Raw genomic sequence first — 15,418 nt, 5'->3', positions numbered from 1 at the left:
TTCTAGATGTCAACTGATAACCAGGGCAGTTGATGAAATAGAGCTGGCATATAGGCAAAACAGTTTATATACCACCTTCTGGATCAACGTTTGTTTTTGAATAATCTTCTAAAGCAGCTCCATGCAGAACTCATTGCAATAATTCTGATTAGAGATGACCAAGAGAAAGACTTCTCAACCCAGAAAAGGATGAAATTGGCATACTAGATAAATCTGCAAAGTCCCTCAATGCCATGGCTGTCATTTGCTCCTTAAAACTATGATTTCAGGAGGATTCTTAATATATATTCACTAATCCTGGGAAATGCAATTTTATATGGAACTAAACATGGACATTCCCTGGAAATGGAAGGTTCCTAAATTCACAGCCAACCTCTTCTTCCTCTCCATCCAAACTCTAAGAGCATCCAGGCACACATGGAGAACCTTGACAAATATCTCATGGGGCAAGCTATGCAACTGAATATCAACCTATTGGAATATATAAAATCAAATGTGTTTTGGTGTATTTTTGTTTTTAGTTTGCCTTTATACCTGCTATTTCGATTTACTTAACTGTGAAAAGAAGTAGATTTCATTTCAGTACTCGTCTAACATTGTGCTGAGAATACAAATAGGAAACCTGTTGCATATTGTAGATCTCTTCAAGTCTACATATCATGGGGGAAAGGTTAATAAAAGATGTTTACAGCAGCACCTGAAACACATCAAGTTTAAATGAATTCCAGACAAAATGAATGAAACTAATCTCCATCTTCCCCCTTGACTAAAGCAGCACTTGGACAGTCCTTGTTCTAATTTATTGCCCCACGTTGAAATAAGACAGCTGTGCAGTGAAGGGCTCTTCCCTTTATCTGGCTATTTCTGATAACTTGATCACTGTCATGTTATAGCAACCTCTTCCTCCTTTCTATTTGCAACAGAGCCTCAGGGTTGCCTTACCTATAGGACAAAAGAATCTGTCATCACATGCCTAACAATGCCTTCTTGAGAAGGTTTTCCTCTCAAGGTGAAAAATGAAAAACTCAAGTCTAAATAATTAAAATTTGGGACACCTATTATAAAGATTATATGATTTGAAACATATAATTTTTATATGTGTTTATATATGTTTTTATTGTCCAGATACAGATAAATATGAAAGAACTGGTCCTGGTCTGTGTCTTTTACTGATTAACACAAATTTGCTAAATTCTGGAATATTCTGTAGTGAATTAAATAATATTTGATTGGGTGCAGAGAAATATAAAACAGATGGAAGGCAGGGAAGGGAGGAAAAAAATGTGAGTAAGTAGGCAAGTCTTTTCTGCCAAAGCGGCAGGAACTGGGGATATTATAAGTAGCTTGGACTTATTCCATGGAGTTTTAAATGAATTGACAGGGCAAATTAGGAGTCCCTAAAATTTCACAACTCAAAATTTCAAAAATCTTTTCTGGAGTAAGCTTATGCCAGAATTTATATATCTGTTTCATGTACATCTAATTTCTTGTAAATTGGGGGAAATGTGTACACATTATGCTTTTTCTTATCCTAGCTGAAGTTTATCTGCTAATTTTTCAAGCAGGCATCGTCTACTGATATAATTAAATGTCCATGTTCATTTGTCAGGAATGTGTTTTGATTCTGTTTCTTGATTTTATGCAATGTAGATCTAATGAACATGTTCAGATGACATCATGCTGATGTCAGCTGCTCCCTTTGGTTAATTGACTAATCCCATGTGCAGGAACGCATAATTGCTGATGAGTGGGAATGGTCATTTTATGTTTCTTTAACCACCTCATGTTACATGCTCCTGTCTTTCTCTCCCATGCACACAGAGAGGGTGTGTGGGAGGAATAGGATAGGATCTTACTCTATTCCAGTCTTATTTCTGCTCCCTTTGCATCTCTTAGTGGTTGTGGGGGCCAAACAGCAAATTGATAAAGTGGGATGCATAGAAAAAGAAGGAATAGGTGACCCAACTGCCTTGATTGTTTGCAGTTAGTTTAGCTTCAGCTTAAACCTAACTATCTCAACTAACACTGCAATTCATTTCCATAGTTAGTTAAGATATTTCTACATCTCCTCTTTGACCCAGTTAAATGTCTTGTGCATACAGATCAAAAAACCACGCAAGTTTCATCACATAGATATGATCATTCATTTATATACAGCATACATTTTTCTAAATACAGTAATTTCACATCTGTATCCATGCCTGCTTACCCCAAAATACACAATGGCTATTTTTAGCTTCATTTTTCCAATGAATTATTTTTTTCCCTTTTTTGTTGTTGTTTATTGTGCAGTCAGCTGAGAAATATTAATATCTTGCTCGAAATCTCTCAGTGGAGTCTCTGTTCCCTTCTCTGATATAACAGATGGGTTACTGCTTGTTATAATTATTAACATTCGTGGTGTGGGACAGGGCTAGGGTGGGAAGTTTCTTTTTTATTTTGGGGTAGATGGGAATTGTTTAAGATTTGGAATGTTAACTCCAGTGGTGACTGACTGTTTATGTAATAGCAGGTCGTTGTGGCTGCACGCTCTAGTAATTGAGGCTGTGTACTTCACTGAGCTTGTGGTAGAGCCTAGGGCAAAACTGCTGTCCCAAGAGAATGCTGGGATAGATAGAACTAGCCAATATGAGTCTGAACGTGGTGACTTTGCTGGTTGTTTTTTAGTTCCAAATGTCAGCATGCTTAGTTTTATTTTCATTTTCATTTAATTAATAAATGTTTTACCATTTCCCACCCTAATTCCAGTCCTTTTTTTCTTTGTAAGAAATGCAAGTTAAAATGATTTAAATTGAAAAAAAACATCTTTAGTTTCAAACTGCATCTTGTCCTCATATTCACAGTTGGGCTGAACTCAGCTGATTATCTCAAATGTCAAATTTAAAAAATTATGTTGGGAATAGAGCACACCAGGCACATTATGAGACAATCTGCTCAGCAATCAGTGTTGCCAAAGACCAAGATGAATACATCTGAGCATGCCTGAATATCAGATGTGTTGAAAGTTCCACAATCTGGATTTTTTTTTTAATCAAGAAAAGGGATGCCACTATGTCTGAAGCTTAGTTTTAGCAAAACCCCTTGGAATAAAATTCTTCTTCAGCTACTAATACTCAATAGAATGAAATTAATAAAGAGCTAAACAAAGTCAGAATAGAGACTATCATGAGGAGAAGCACTAGAACAGTTATTCATTTGTGGTAGGAGGAGATTTGAAGTGGTGGTTAATTTCAGAACCGTATAAGTGTACCATTGTCTTTTTTCCAAAAGCTCTAAAGAATAGATTTTTAAAGATTGCTATTCTTTTTGAAGAAGAGCCTCAATATTTTATAGTAATTGCTATAGATTCCCCATTACTATAATCTTTTTTTTTCCTTTTCTAATTTTCTTTCTGCATTTATTGTTTTTAATTTATTTTTTGGTTTGTATTAATAATGTTTAGCATATTACTGTATAAAAAAGTATTCCCTGTAATAGCTGGATAGAGAAAAGATAACCCTTTGTTTGTACGTAGTTTACATTCATGAAAAATCTTGTTTCATACCATGAACACATGGATTTTCATTCCCAATTTCTCCTCTTCTACATTCAGAACTCAGTAAAATTAATTAAAGTAGACACTTGGAATAGTAATTACAATTACCTGATACAACAACTATTAATGGTTGATACAACTATTAAGAAAGGGAAAAATTACTTCTCTGGGTTGTATACCCTTGAGGCTGATTATTCCATGTGGGCCTGAAACAATAGAAAAACGGTATATTGCAATGAGCCAATTAAGATTGGCTTGCTGAATATGAGGAGTTTTTTGGGGGTGGGGGTTGAATTGCAGAGGAATATTCAGTTTTACAGGTTTTGGTTTTTTTGCTAATTGTCAAAACATCCAGTCTTTTAATGTTTTAACATTGTTCAAACCTAATTGTTGACTGATATCAAACCTAATTGTTGACTGATATAATTTCAAGACTATAATTATTTGTTACCATGATTTAGTCTGTGAAGTCTTCTTATATGTTAGATGAGATTTCTAGGCACAGGATTTTTACAGTTTCAAGCTTGTTATTGTTGCATTGGTTATCTTAAATACAGTATTTCTGCCCTGGATTTACAATGAAATGTTTAGGTATCTGCTTTCTTTTCATAAAGATTGCACTGGTCAATTCTTAAAGCAACAGTATAATAGATATAGCACCAAAACAAGATTGTTTCATAAATTCATTCTCCCGGCATCCAGCTGAACTACAAATTAAAAGGAAACAAGTTTTCAGATATTAATGATAAAATAGGTAAAACATGCTGGTTATTCTGCAGTATGAATAGCTGAACACAGTCTCTTCTTTTAAAAATTATGTTTAAGGCAGACTCACTAAAGTTAGTTCTGTGCCAGACTGACAAAATAGGCAAATTTGTAATTTTGAGAACTTGTCATGAATATTCTCAAAAAATGATTGTTTTGAGAGATTGCCCATTTACTAAGTGGCTGCCATGGTAAACATGAGCCAAGTAAATAAGAAAGAAAGTTTACAACTCACACATATATGCACATTAATGTTTATCAGAAGACAAATCCCTAAGTAGGTACTCATCATTTCTGGTTTCTTAGATACTTTCTTTTAAGCCCAGATATATTCTTAAAAGACGAATCCTGTTGCTTTGTACCACACTAGCTTCCTATTTAAAAAAATAAATGTTAGATAGGAAATCATTAAAACTGGAAGGAGCATCAGGCAGCTTCCGTCGTTATAGGAAATGTAAGAAACAAAGAGGATTGGCTTTTACTGGGACAGGATTATGATGTCCCAGGCATAGGACAAAAATAAAAGGAAGGCCATATGTAGCTAAATGAAGACTCTTAAAGGTTAAGCCTTACAATCTGATGTACAAAATCAGACGAGCTATTACAGAGATTTTGGCAAGAAAAAAAAGATCATGATGTAGCAGTGAATTTAAAGCCATTAAATTCTAAATTAAGTGAAGGAATTGGCAAGGAAGAGACTACAGGACAGACGATACAGGAAGGAAGATGGTACTTAGATCATTGGAGACAAAAAGAACTTGTTTTGGAGAGTTCATTTTAATGTGCCTTCCATATATAGAATTCATTTCCTAAACATTAGCTTGTGTGGGTGTTTGATTTGAATTTATAATCCTGGAAACCTCTTGGAAGATTTATTATGGACAACTCCGGTGGGTAACAATGTTTTCCTCCTATTTTTATATTGATTATGATCAGGGTGGACTAAAGAGATGTATTAGCATCTTTATTTTTGATATTCTTGTTCATAAATTGACCTACAAGTACTATGATAGTGTAGGCCTTTTCCATTTGATTTCATCAGGTAACACATTGGGAAGATAGCAAAATATATGAGGATCAGGGAGTGCTTTCATATTTAAATGTGACATGGGAGTTGATGCAGTTTGAAACATTTCCTCTGTACTTGTGTTGTGTAGATCACTCTGCTTTGTTTAAGGAGAAAGATATCTATAAAGTCAGTTCTTTTTTTTCCCCCTGCAGGGTGGATATGCAGCCTACAGATATGCGCAGCCCGCTACTGCAACAGCAGCCACTGCTGCTGCAGCTGCTGCAGCAGCTTACAGTGATGGGTATGTAAGGAAAGGCATGGTTTTCATGTCTCTGGAGAGAATGCCGTTTTAAAAGTACAGTACATTTCCTCATATTCTTCAGTATGTGTCCTACCTGCAAATGCCAAAAGCATGATCTCCAGGTTTATGGCTAGGAAACATTCAGTAAAAACAGTTCTTATATGCCTAAGGTTTATGTGTTTCCAAAAGAGATAGCAGTCATGCATCAGGATCAGCATTCAACCTTGTCCTTGTCTGTAGACAAAACAGTAGTTTGCCTTTAGGAAAACAATCAATAATCCTGCTGGCATTTTTAAGTGAATTTGTGCTGTTTTCAAGCACAACCAATAACCAGATTTTTCCCCTCCAGTGCCCTGTCCAGGGAAAATGGCTAAAAATTGTGAGAAATGAATTCATTGAAGATGAATTACACTATGCTCCATATTTTGGCAATAATCTATGAACACACAAAAAAGACATCATTGACTTGTACATACAATGGCCTCTGGGAGTTATTGTGTTGCTTAGCATAATTGTTCTCTATAATCACAACCATTAGAACATAAAATAATAAAGTTGGAAGGGACTTTGAAGGTCTTCTAGTGCAACCCGCTGCTGAAGTAGGAGACCCTACATCATTTCTGACAGATGGCAGTCCAGTCTCTTCCTGAAAGCTTTCAGTGATGAAGCTCCCACAATTTCTGAAGGGAAGCTATTGCATTGGTTGATTTTTCTCTTACAAAATTTCTCCTCAGTTCTTGGTTGCTTGTCTCCATGGTTAATTTCCCTTCGTTGTTTTTTGTCTTGCCTTTTGGTGCTTTGGTCATTAAGGTAATGATAAGTGAAAATGAAAGCCTTTTTGTACCCGTGAAAAGGCTATGTACACTGGCTAAGCAACTAAAACACTTTCTATGGCAAGCCTTATATCTAAGGACAGATAGGAGTCATAAGTAGGAATGATATAATAAAGCCTTGCATGAAAGTACGGTACATTTTACTTTTATTCTTGTACTGCTCTTTCATCTTCAAACACCTTCCAGTGTCCTCTTTGGTGTTATTGCCACAATGATAATATATAACTTCTGAAGTTGCACCTGAAAGGACTTGGTATACTGTCTGAGCACTTGTTCAAATGGAAAGCCTGCCTCATTTTCCTGCAAGAATTACTCACACTCATTTCCCGGGGATGATCAGTTTCGGCTGTCTCAAATTTAATATAAATAGTATAGGTGTATATGTTTTTCAATCTAAAATTGTGAAATTCTATTATACAAAAGATACTTTCCCAGCATAAATCTCAACACACATTTATGATAGGCCAATCTTCAAGCACCACCACCATAATGTGAAACATGCTTCCTTCAACATGAAGCCTTTTTGTTTCAAAGTATTAAATTATGAGTACATGGGGGTTTCCCAATGGAATATCGATGCAATAATTCCTTGAGATTTAAACAAATCCTTTAGATATGTAGGAAAAGAAAGTATAGGTGGGGTGAAGCCAGGAAGTTCATAGATTTCCATTTCTTCTAATGAGAAAAATCCTTATTGAAGTGACTTTTTAAATTCCTATCTCTCCCCCCCCCCCCTTTTTTTTTTTTAGTTACGGCAGGGTGTACACAGCAGACCCTTACCATGCTCTTGCCCCTGCAGCTAGCTATGGAGTTGGCGCTGTGGTAAGTGAGGCTTTTCCTCTTCCTTGGTGACTTTTACCTTTTATACTTTTACAAAGAAGCACAGGCAATCCTTAACACTGCTAATAGGGACTGGAAAAACTGCCATTAAGCAACATGATTATAAAGCAACAACATGTGACTATGCCGCTTATGAAAGGGTCAGCCACTGTTGACATTGTTAATCAAGGACTTCACTTAATTGTGACTTGCAGCTTCCTGCCAGTTTGCCCATCGACTTTGTCAGAAGCTGGCAGGGAAGGTTGCAAGTTGTGATCACATGAACCCAGGAATTACAATGGCTGTAAGAGTAAGGATCAGTTTTAACTACTTGTTCAGCACTATCTTAACTTGAGCAGTCACTGAATGAATGGTCATTAAATGAGGGTCACTTACATTGTCTACAGTATGGGTGGTTGAATAGTCTGAGAAGTTGTATAATAAAAAGTATATTCAGGATACTGGTTAATTGCTAAACCATGCTAGGACGAAGGATATGAGAAAGTTAATGCCAACCACCAGTCCCATTTTAAAGGGAATGCTGTGGTCAAATCACCAAATGGGAAGAGAAATCTGCACATAATATTATTCCCAGGCTTGGTCTCAAATACAGTCAGAGATTTATTACCATATTCCAGTCACGTGCATTGGCATTCTAACATCAAAGGGGATAATTTATTCTTTTGTTTGTATCCAGAGCTGTTGTTCTGGTTTCTGTTTTAATGAAGAATTACAAATTAAACTAATGAAGCCAATAATTGATTTTAACCTTGGTAATGAGTTTACTGGTGCTGAAGGACTTGGAGTTCATTAATCCCATTGATTTTGTTAGCAAGCTGAGCAATAAGACTTGGACCTGGCTACTTTCTTTTTCAAAGTTAAATGTTCTCAAATGTTATCACCATCATAGAGCAGTCTGCCTGCAGATCTTCTGATTTGCATTTTAAACAAATCTTAGGATAACTTGCAGGAGGTTCATGTTTTTAAATTTGAAGAAATTGGCTAGGAAGAAGAACAGTAAAAGAACTGCCAGGGACAAAGAGAAATTCAGTTTCAAATTCAAATTCAGGAAAACACAGAGAAAAGTTGTTAGGGATAATCTAGGATTAATGTGCTTGATCCAGAAGACAAATATGGCACCAAATTTTCAGACACCCAAATTTCAGGTCAGTTGAAACATTTTAAAGAAGAATTCTACAGCTTCTTAAGTCACACAGGGGTTACATGGGAAAACAGTCATACATGCATTGTTCTTTTTTTTTAAAAAAAAGTCTAAATTTCCTCTTTTTTGTCAACTTTTGCAGGCAAGTTTATACCGAGGTGGCTACAGCCGATTCGCTCCTTACTGAAGTGACATGAGCCCCCCCCTTGCAAGTGGGACAGCTCCCTCCCCCCAGTTCATGAGGCCTGGCTATTGCAATATTTACTAGTAGAGGAACTCTATAGCAAGAAGAGGAGGAAAACAAAAGAAAAAAACAAGAGAAATACTTTTTTATACCTCACTATGTTCTTTAAATATGTATTTTCCTTTAAATTTCTGCCTTTAATTCTTTTGTTCCAAAGATTGTGCATTTTTTGATCTTTTTTTTTTTCAATTGTTTGTTTTTAACTGTGGTAAACATAATGCATTTTGTGTCTATATATGCATAGTTTATCCTATCAATCACACAAAAAGAGACAAATAGTGCTAAGGAGGGCTGTTAGGATTCAATATCATGGAAGGTAGTCAGGAATATGTAGATATTTTTGCTGGGTCTGAGGCCCAAAAGCCAGAATAGTGAGGAAGAGCTCCCTCTACTGGGGGAATGGGGGGGGGGGTGAATGTTGATTGCCTGCAGCTGGAACCTGCATGCTCCTTGGAAACACAAAGACCCTCCTCTTTTATCACCAGCTGGCACTTATATGGGCTCAGGACTGCTCCAGCAGCATCAAGATTTTTTATAATTTTCAAGACAAAACTGCTCAAAGCTGCCCAAAGACTTCATCTTATAATGATTTTTAGAGGACAAGGCATGTAACGAATACATAACTCCTACCTTTAATTCTTATGATCCATTCTACCATGGCTTTACTTTAATCATTCCGTTGCTTTGGTTTTCTTCTCTTTCCCCTCTTCCCTCTTTCCTGAAGGCATGTTTGGGACAATAACCCATTGAATTTGGAGCTATGATGGAATTATTATTTTTTTCTTTAGAAAAACCAAAATTTTAATTGCAAAGATCTACATATTCTGAGGTTCTGGATTAGTGATTATGGGAAAAGCTTGCACCAGGGCTACTCTGATACTCCACTGTACAAGATCCTCCTTTTTCACCCTGTGGTAGTTAGCTTTGCTGCAAGTGTGTTATAAAAAATATTGCATGAAAAGGAAAAAAAAAATGCATTCTGGACCAGAAAAGTAAGGCAAGCAGTGGGGGTAGGGGGATTTTTTTTCTTCCTTTTGTCATAACACTAATTTGGAAATGCTTGTATTAGCATTGGTATCTGGAAATGAACTATTTTTAAACATAATATAAAGGCATAATTGATGTTCACTCTGATTTGCAACCAGAGTCTTTTAATGGTTGCCCGTCTAAAGACAAACTGCTTAATTGGGTCAATACTGCCAGTTTGGAATTGAAAAAGGGCTTCCGGAAAGCCTGAAGATTGTCTCATGCTGGAATATCTTCCTGGAATACTCTTTCTTCTACTACGGTCCGAAGTCTTGTAAATTCATAATGCATGCAATTGGATGAAAAGCAAACCAAGGCTCTCAAATATTTTATCACTAATTATAGACATTAGAATAGCATAAGAGATCCTTTTTTATTCTTGTACTCTTCCGTTGTTATTTTTGCAACACCTCCTGCAGACGCCCCACAGATTTAACTTAAAAGTCCATCATCTCAGACTTTTGACTATGATTAAGTGTACCATCTTGTGTAGTATAACTTTAAAGCCATACCCATTACAAAAGCACAATTCCCTGTTTCTTCAGTGCACTAAAGTAGTATCAGAGGACTTTTCGACTAGAAATAGGCAGTTGGGTAGATGAAACCCTATTATCTTTTGCTCCACAATGATGTCAAAATGGGCAAGGAGATTTGAAAACCTTCAGTGATATCACATAAGTGCACTGTTCCAGTCATCTACAACTTAAGCATCTTTAGTTCCACTGCCATTGTGTTCTCTTGTGGCTTGCCAGAGATTTGTGTGGATTGCTAAAGAGGAGATCTTCATGGAAGTGTCAGTTTATCTGAGCAAAGGGGCACTAAACTATTAGACCGTTGGCCACTTTTTAAAAAGACAAGTTGCTGTAACAGTTGCTAAGTTTGTTTTGTACATCCAGCTTAAAATGAGAAGAGAATATTACAGCTGTCACAAAATTGTGGAAATGAAGAAGGAAGAACAAATTTTCCAGCTACTTTCATCTCAAGGAGGATGTGATTTTACTTCTGCCTGTCGAATAAGAGACATCAGAGTTCCACAGTGAATTACAACTGTCAACAAGTTGTCAACTGTCTTGTGTTGACATAGAAAAGATATAATCTGCAGTTTGTAAGATACAATTCTTGGACTAAATGTTTTTTTTTTACACTTGAAAGATTGAATACTAAATCTTGATAAATTCTCCAAGTTGCATAATTTTATTAATTTTTTTTCTCCTAAAAGACAAAGGTGGAGTCCTTTTACAGATCATTCCTGGAATGACACTCAAGTCATCCTGGCTGTCACCTGAGTAATATCACTGGCTCTGCAAGGCATCTTTAGTCAAGAAATGTCTCTAGTCTAATTCCTTAACTATAAAACGAAAGAACAAAGCATTCACCTCTTTGTGAAACACAGATATGTGATGAAGTACACTATTCCTATAAATACCTTCTCATCTCTTGATTTTTCCAAAGCCTGAACTAACTTTGCAACGAAGCAAAATTTTAGTAAGATGATGTTTACCCTGTGATTTCTAGAACAGTTGAAACATCTTCATAGATGGTAGTACAAATCCAAGGCTTTACAAATCCACTTCCAACCACCTCCATTTACAGATGTCTAGTAGATATATAGCAGGACACTTCAGTTTTCAAGACCAGATTGGGATGGATGTGTCTTGTGCTGCAAAAGAGTGTGCAGGCAGCCTGGGAAATAGAATGTGCATGTCATTCTCTAGCATGCTAGCATCTGAGGAATCCATTGCAGTGGGGAGTGGGGTGGGGTGGGGTGGAGAAGAGGCTTAGGAGTGTATTGACTGTCTGAACGGGTTTTACAATAGGAAGGCAAAATTGCTAATGGACAAGGTGAATAACCAATGTAACATTGTGTGTGTTTTTATTCTGATTTTCTCCTGATAATTTCAAACATGATTGTAGTATACGCCAGTATACTTGATTTTTGTTGTTGTTGCATTGTTGCATAAAACACTATTTGGGTGATATTATTGTTACTGTCAACCCAACCTTTTCTGCTCCATTCCCTATTCATCCACCCTATTTTAAGGTTTTTATTTACAGTCTAATGAAACTAAATCTCCCATTAATGAGGCAAACTGTCTTCTGGTAGTCAGAGTTAAACTATTAATATTTTTACGGTATTTCCTCAGTGTGCTGTTTTCCCTACCTATTTGGTTATATAACCACAAGATTTGGACTGTATCCCTGGCACCTCTTCTGAGAAGCAAATTCTCATAAGTGCTCAATTTGCAGAACGTATACTGCCACGAAGGTGGGGAAACAATCCAACACTAGTCCTCTGCAGTTATTTAGTTCAGATGATACTTCAAGCCTTGGACAATTAGAAGCTTCTTGTGAGGTGTTCTAGATATATAGACCCTAAACACTGCCTGTTAACAAGAATGAAAATTGAGTGATGGCCCGCTCCTTAGCAATAGCAGATTTGCTGCCGCTTTATTTTTTTCTTAAAGCCGTCCACTGAAGTATTCATTATGACTTGTAGTCTGCCTCACGTCAATTAATTATTGACGTCTTTAAAGGAAAATCAGAAGCCTGGTACTTGGTTTTCTCTCTTTTGGAGCAGGATATTCAAGTGCATTTTGCAGTTGCTCTGAGAAGCAGCTGTGAAGGAATTTAGTCTATATATTCAGTAGAGTGATGTGTCACCGTTTTGGCAGCTCTTTTTTTTTTTTTTTTGCCTGGAATTGAATAAGTGATAAAGTAATCTTACTAGGTTTTAATTTGGTGTTTTTGTTTTGTTTTTGTTTTGTTTTGAGTTCTGTTTGTAAATACCTGGGGCATGACCCTGGCATGATGATAAAAGTTGAGGCAGAACTGTAGGGCAGTCCCAAGATGACAGAGACTTTACTGACCACCCAAGCTGACTTGATAATTCTTGGAGTTTGTCAGAAGAAGATCTAATATATGCCCTGAACTGGCTTGGCTCTTGGTGCAGTGTCTATTGCACTTCTCCCTTGCCAGGTAATTTTGGGACATAGGATGCATTGTAATTAGATGCTCCCCTCTCCTTGGATCATTCCCCAGGATGCCCAGGCTGCTTGACCAGGTTCCTGTTTCCTGACTGACTCTGGAAAAGTAGTAGCTGCATCCCAGGACTTTGTGGCAATCTCTAACATCCCTATTCCCTCCCCTTCCCCCTGTTCAAGTATCATATTGTACAGTAGCTTTCAAACCATACAGTATTCATTGGGTTACTCTTATTATTATCAAGTAGCTGGAATTGTGAAGGTCAGAGTAGTTAGCTCTTTAGCTTTTATTCTTTTTTTTTGTATTATCCATGTGTATAAATTATTGATCATGTTGCTGGCTTTTATAAACTCTAAGCAAGGGAGGTGGAGTCTTTCTTCATCCTTTGCAAATGGTAATGAAGCACTGTTTTTAAATAAAAGAGAAACACCATCTATTGGATTCTGTGTTTTCCTTCAAGACTGGGATGGATGGATGCATGGATGGATTGATGTTTCTGTAATTCTGTTTTATTATGAGAAACAAATCTAATAGATTAAAGACATACAATATGATGTTTGATAGGGAAAACTAGCCCAGTTCAGGTGGTTAAGATTCCATTGTACCCAAAGTCTAGGCAAAATAATAAGTTATATAACCCTTCCAAAATGTATTTTGTGTAATGCTTGAAAGTCATGATTTTTATTTTGCTTACTGGATTTTTTAAAGTTAGAAGTTAAAAGCAATACCATTAAAAACACTTAATTTTTTGCATAGAATTGTATCATAAGTAGTGTTATTGGCTTTGTATAGGACTATTGATAAATTATGTTTGTTTCTTTCCTCCATTCATAGAAATAGTGCCATATAAAAGTTCAAGACTGAAACAATTAGCTAGGCAGATGATAGAGAGGTGGCAAGTCAAGGATTTGAAAGAGATTCCAGCCCAGGTCAAGGAGTATAGTTCCCTGAGGCCTGCTAACAGATAATCTCCACATCCGAGCCATCAGATTTAATCAACTTACTAGAGATGTTTGAAAAAAAAGAGTCTGACATTGCACGGAAACATTTGCATACAGAGCTTTTACATAGACTTTCCCTTTTTCAGATGCCCAAGCCTTGAATCCAAAGATGTGCAATAGATGAGACTTCATTTCCATTAGCTAGGACAACCACCTCTATTTGAAAGTTCTCCAGAGGCGTTAGACTGTAACTCTCATCACTCCATGCCAGCAAGGCAATTGCCTAATGCTGGTTGGGGATGTTGGGAAGTGCAGTTCATTATATCTGTTTAGCTTTATGGTGAGGAAAGCTGTGTGGACTCTTATTACAGATATGCAAACTCTGAGGACATTTGTTATATTAATTTGTGGTTTGTTTTTTTTAATTTGGAGTTTGCCAGATTCTTGCTGTTTGATAGATGAATAATCTCTTGATCATTGGCAGCAGAATTCGGTTAGTATTATGAAAGGCTTGTCTCTGACTGAGACCTTTTGCAGCTACTTCTAGTCTAAGTAGATGCTATGGGGTCACACAAAAACAAATCATACATACCTCACTTCTAAAACAGAAATTAAGAAAACAGTGAATGTGGCAGGTGCAAATGTTTTGATATCCTTACAGTCGGTACTTTCCAACACCTCCTTTGGCAGAAATAACACCACCTAAATATTTCCTTTATCTCAGAAATTAGCCATGAAGTACATACAGGGAAACATACAAATGGTTTTACAATTGTCAGATTAGCATATTATTGAGAAATTCTGGGAAAATTCTGAACATGCAAGGGTGCCTTAAGAACCATTCTGAGTAGAAAGACTGCTTAGACAGTGGTGGTAACGGTAAATTCCAGAAGCAAGGAATCGGAAGATTCCTAGCTAACTAAGGCAATTTTTGAAAGTCATTTTTTTCTTAAAAGGAAGTCAGATTGAAAGAATGTCTGCTTTGTACGCGGCATATTCAGTGTTTTGATCTTTTGAATCTGTTAACAATAGTTAATAGTATCTATTAAAATCTTTAATGTTATACTACAGATCTTGTATCAGCTTTTGATCACTAGTTTCAAGTGTTTGAATGCAGTTGTATGTCCTTGAAATAAAGTAGGTGGGAATTGCTTTTGCTTTTAAACTTTTAGTAGCTGAATCTTTGAAGTAGATGGACTCAGTAACTAATAATTAGAGCAACTTAGTAGTGGCATGTAGTGGTTGATTAGATGTAAATATAAGACTCCTCTTCAGTTAATACTTCAAGGTGAGACAAGGGAGTGTGACAAAGTTAGGATAGAAGAATCATTAATACCTTTCATTTGTATTGTTGGAGGTAAATATGCACTTCAAGTATAAAGCATATATCTAATGACATTTACATTATTTATTTTAAAGAACTTACGGGTGCTGCCTATGATCTTTCTCTAGATTTGATATTTACAGCAGATCTGTAAAATATATTAAGCTAAGCGAGCTGTCTATATAATATTATCTTGGACAAAGTTACTTATTTGAAAAAGATTCTGTATTTGTCTTGTGTAAAGTCCAGCATTCTGTCCAGAAACAAACTATTTCACTGAGTCACAGAAGTCTGCTAAAGATTCTTCTTCGATGCATCCTCAAGATAATTATCAAGTCTTGTTTGTAGGATGGGAAAATGTATATATAATTAATAATGTAGTATGAATTTATTGAATCTTGGCCCACTTTTACAGCATTGTCTTCATTGTTGCTGAACTTATGAATATTGTTGTTGTAACTTCAGCCTCATTTTAGT

General features: G+C 36.3%; 1 protein-coding gene across 9 annotated transcripts in view; it reads left to right on the top strand.

Moving 5' to 3' along the window:
- Positions 1-13,110, top strand: part of RBFOX2 (RNA binding fox-1 homolog 2) — a 197,369-nt gene extending 184,259 nt beyond the window's left edge. For 8 of the 9 annotated variants that reach the window (XM_087723134.1, XM_087723138.1, XM_087723133.1 and 5 more), the window contains 3 exons: positions 5,522-5,610; positions 7,193-7,265; positions 8,567-13,110. In XM_087723134.1, coding sequence (XP_087579260.1) covers positions 5,522-5,610; positions 7,193-7,265; positions 8,567-8,611 — 207 coding nt within the window. In that variant the 3' untranslated portion in view covers positions 8,612-13,110. Of the gene's footprint in view, positions 1-5,521; positions 5,611-7,192; positions 7,266-8,566 lie in introns of those variants that run through there. The other variant, XR_015697713.1, reaches the window with a different exon arrangement.
- Positions 13,111-15,418: the final 2,308 nt, after the last annotated feature.

The sequence above is a fragment of the Thamnophis sirtalis genome, unplaced genomic scaffold (assembly GCF_051295495.1).
Source record: "Thamnophis sirtalis isolate CommonGarterSnake01/CBP01778 unplaced genomic scaffold, rThaSir2_p1.2 scaffold_9, whole genome shotgun sequence".
Classification (NCBI taxonomy): Eukaryota; Metazoa; Chordata; class Lepidosauria; order Squamata; family Natricidae; genus Thamnophis; species Thamnophis sirtalis.
The sequence above is the reverse complement of the archived record's forward strand: the minus strand, read 5'-3'. Positions and strand labels throughout refer to the sequence as shown.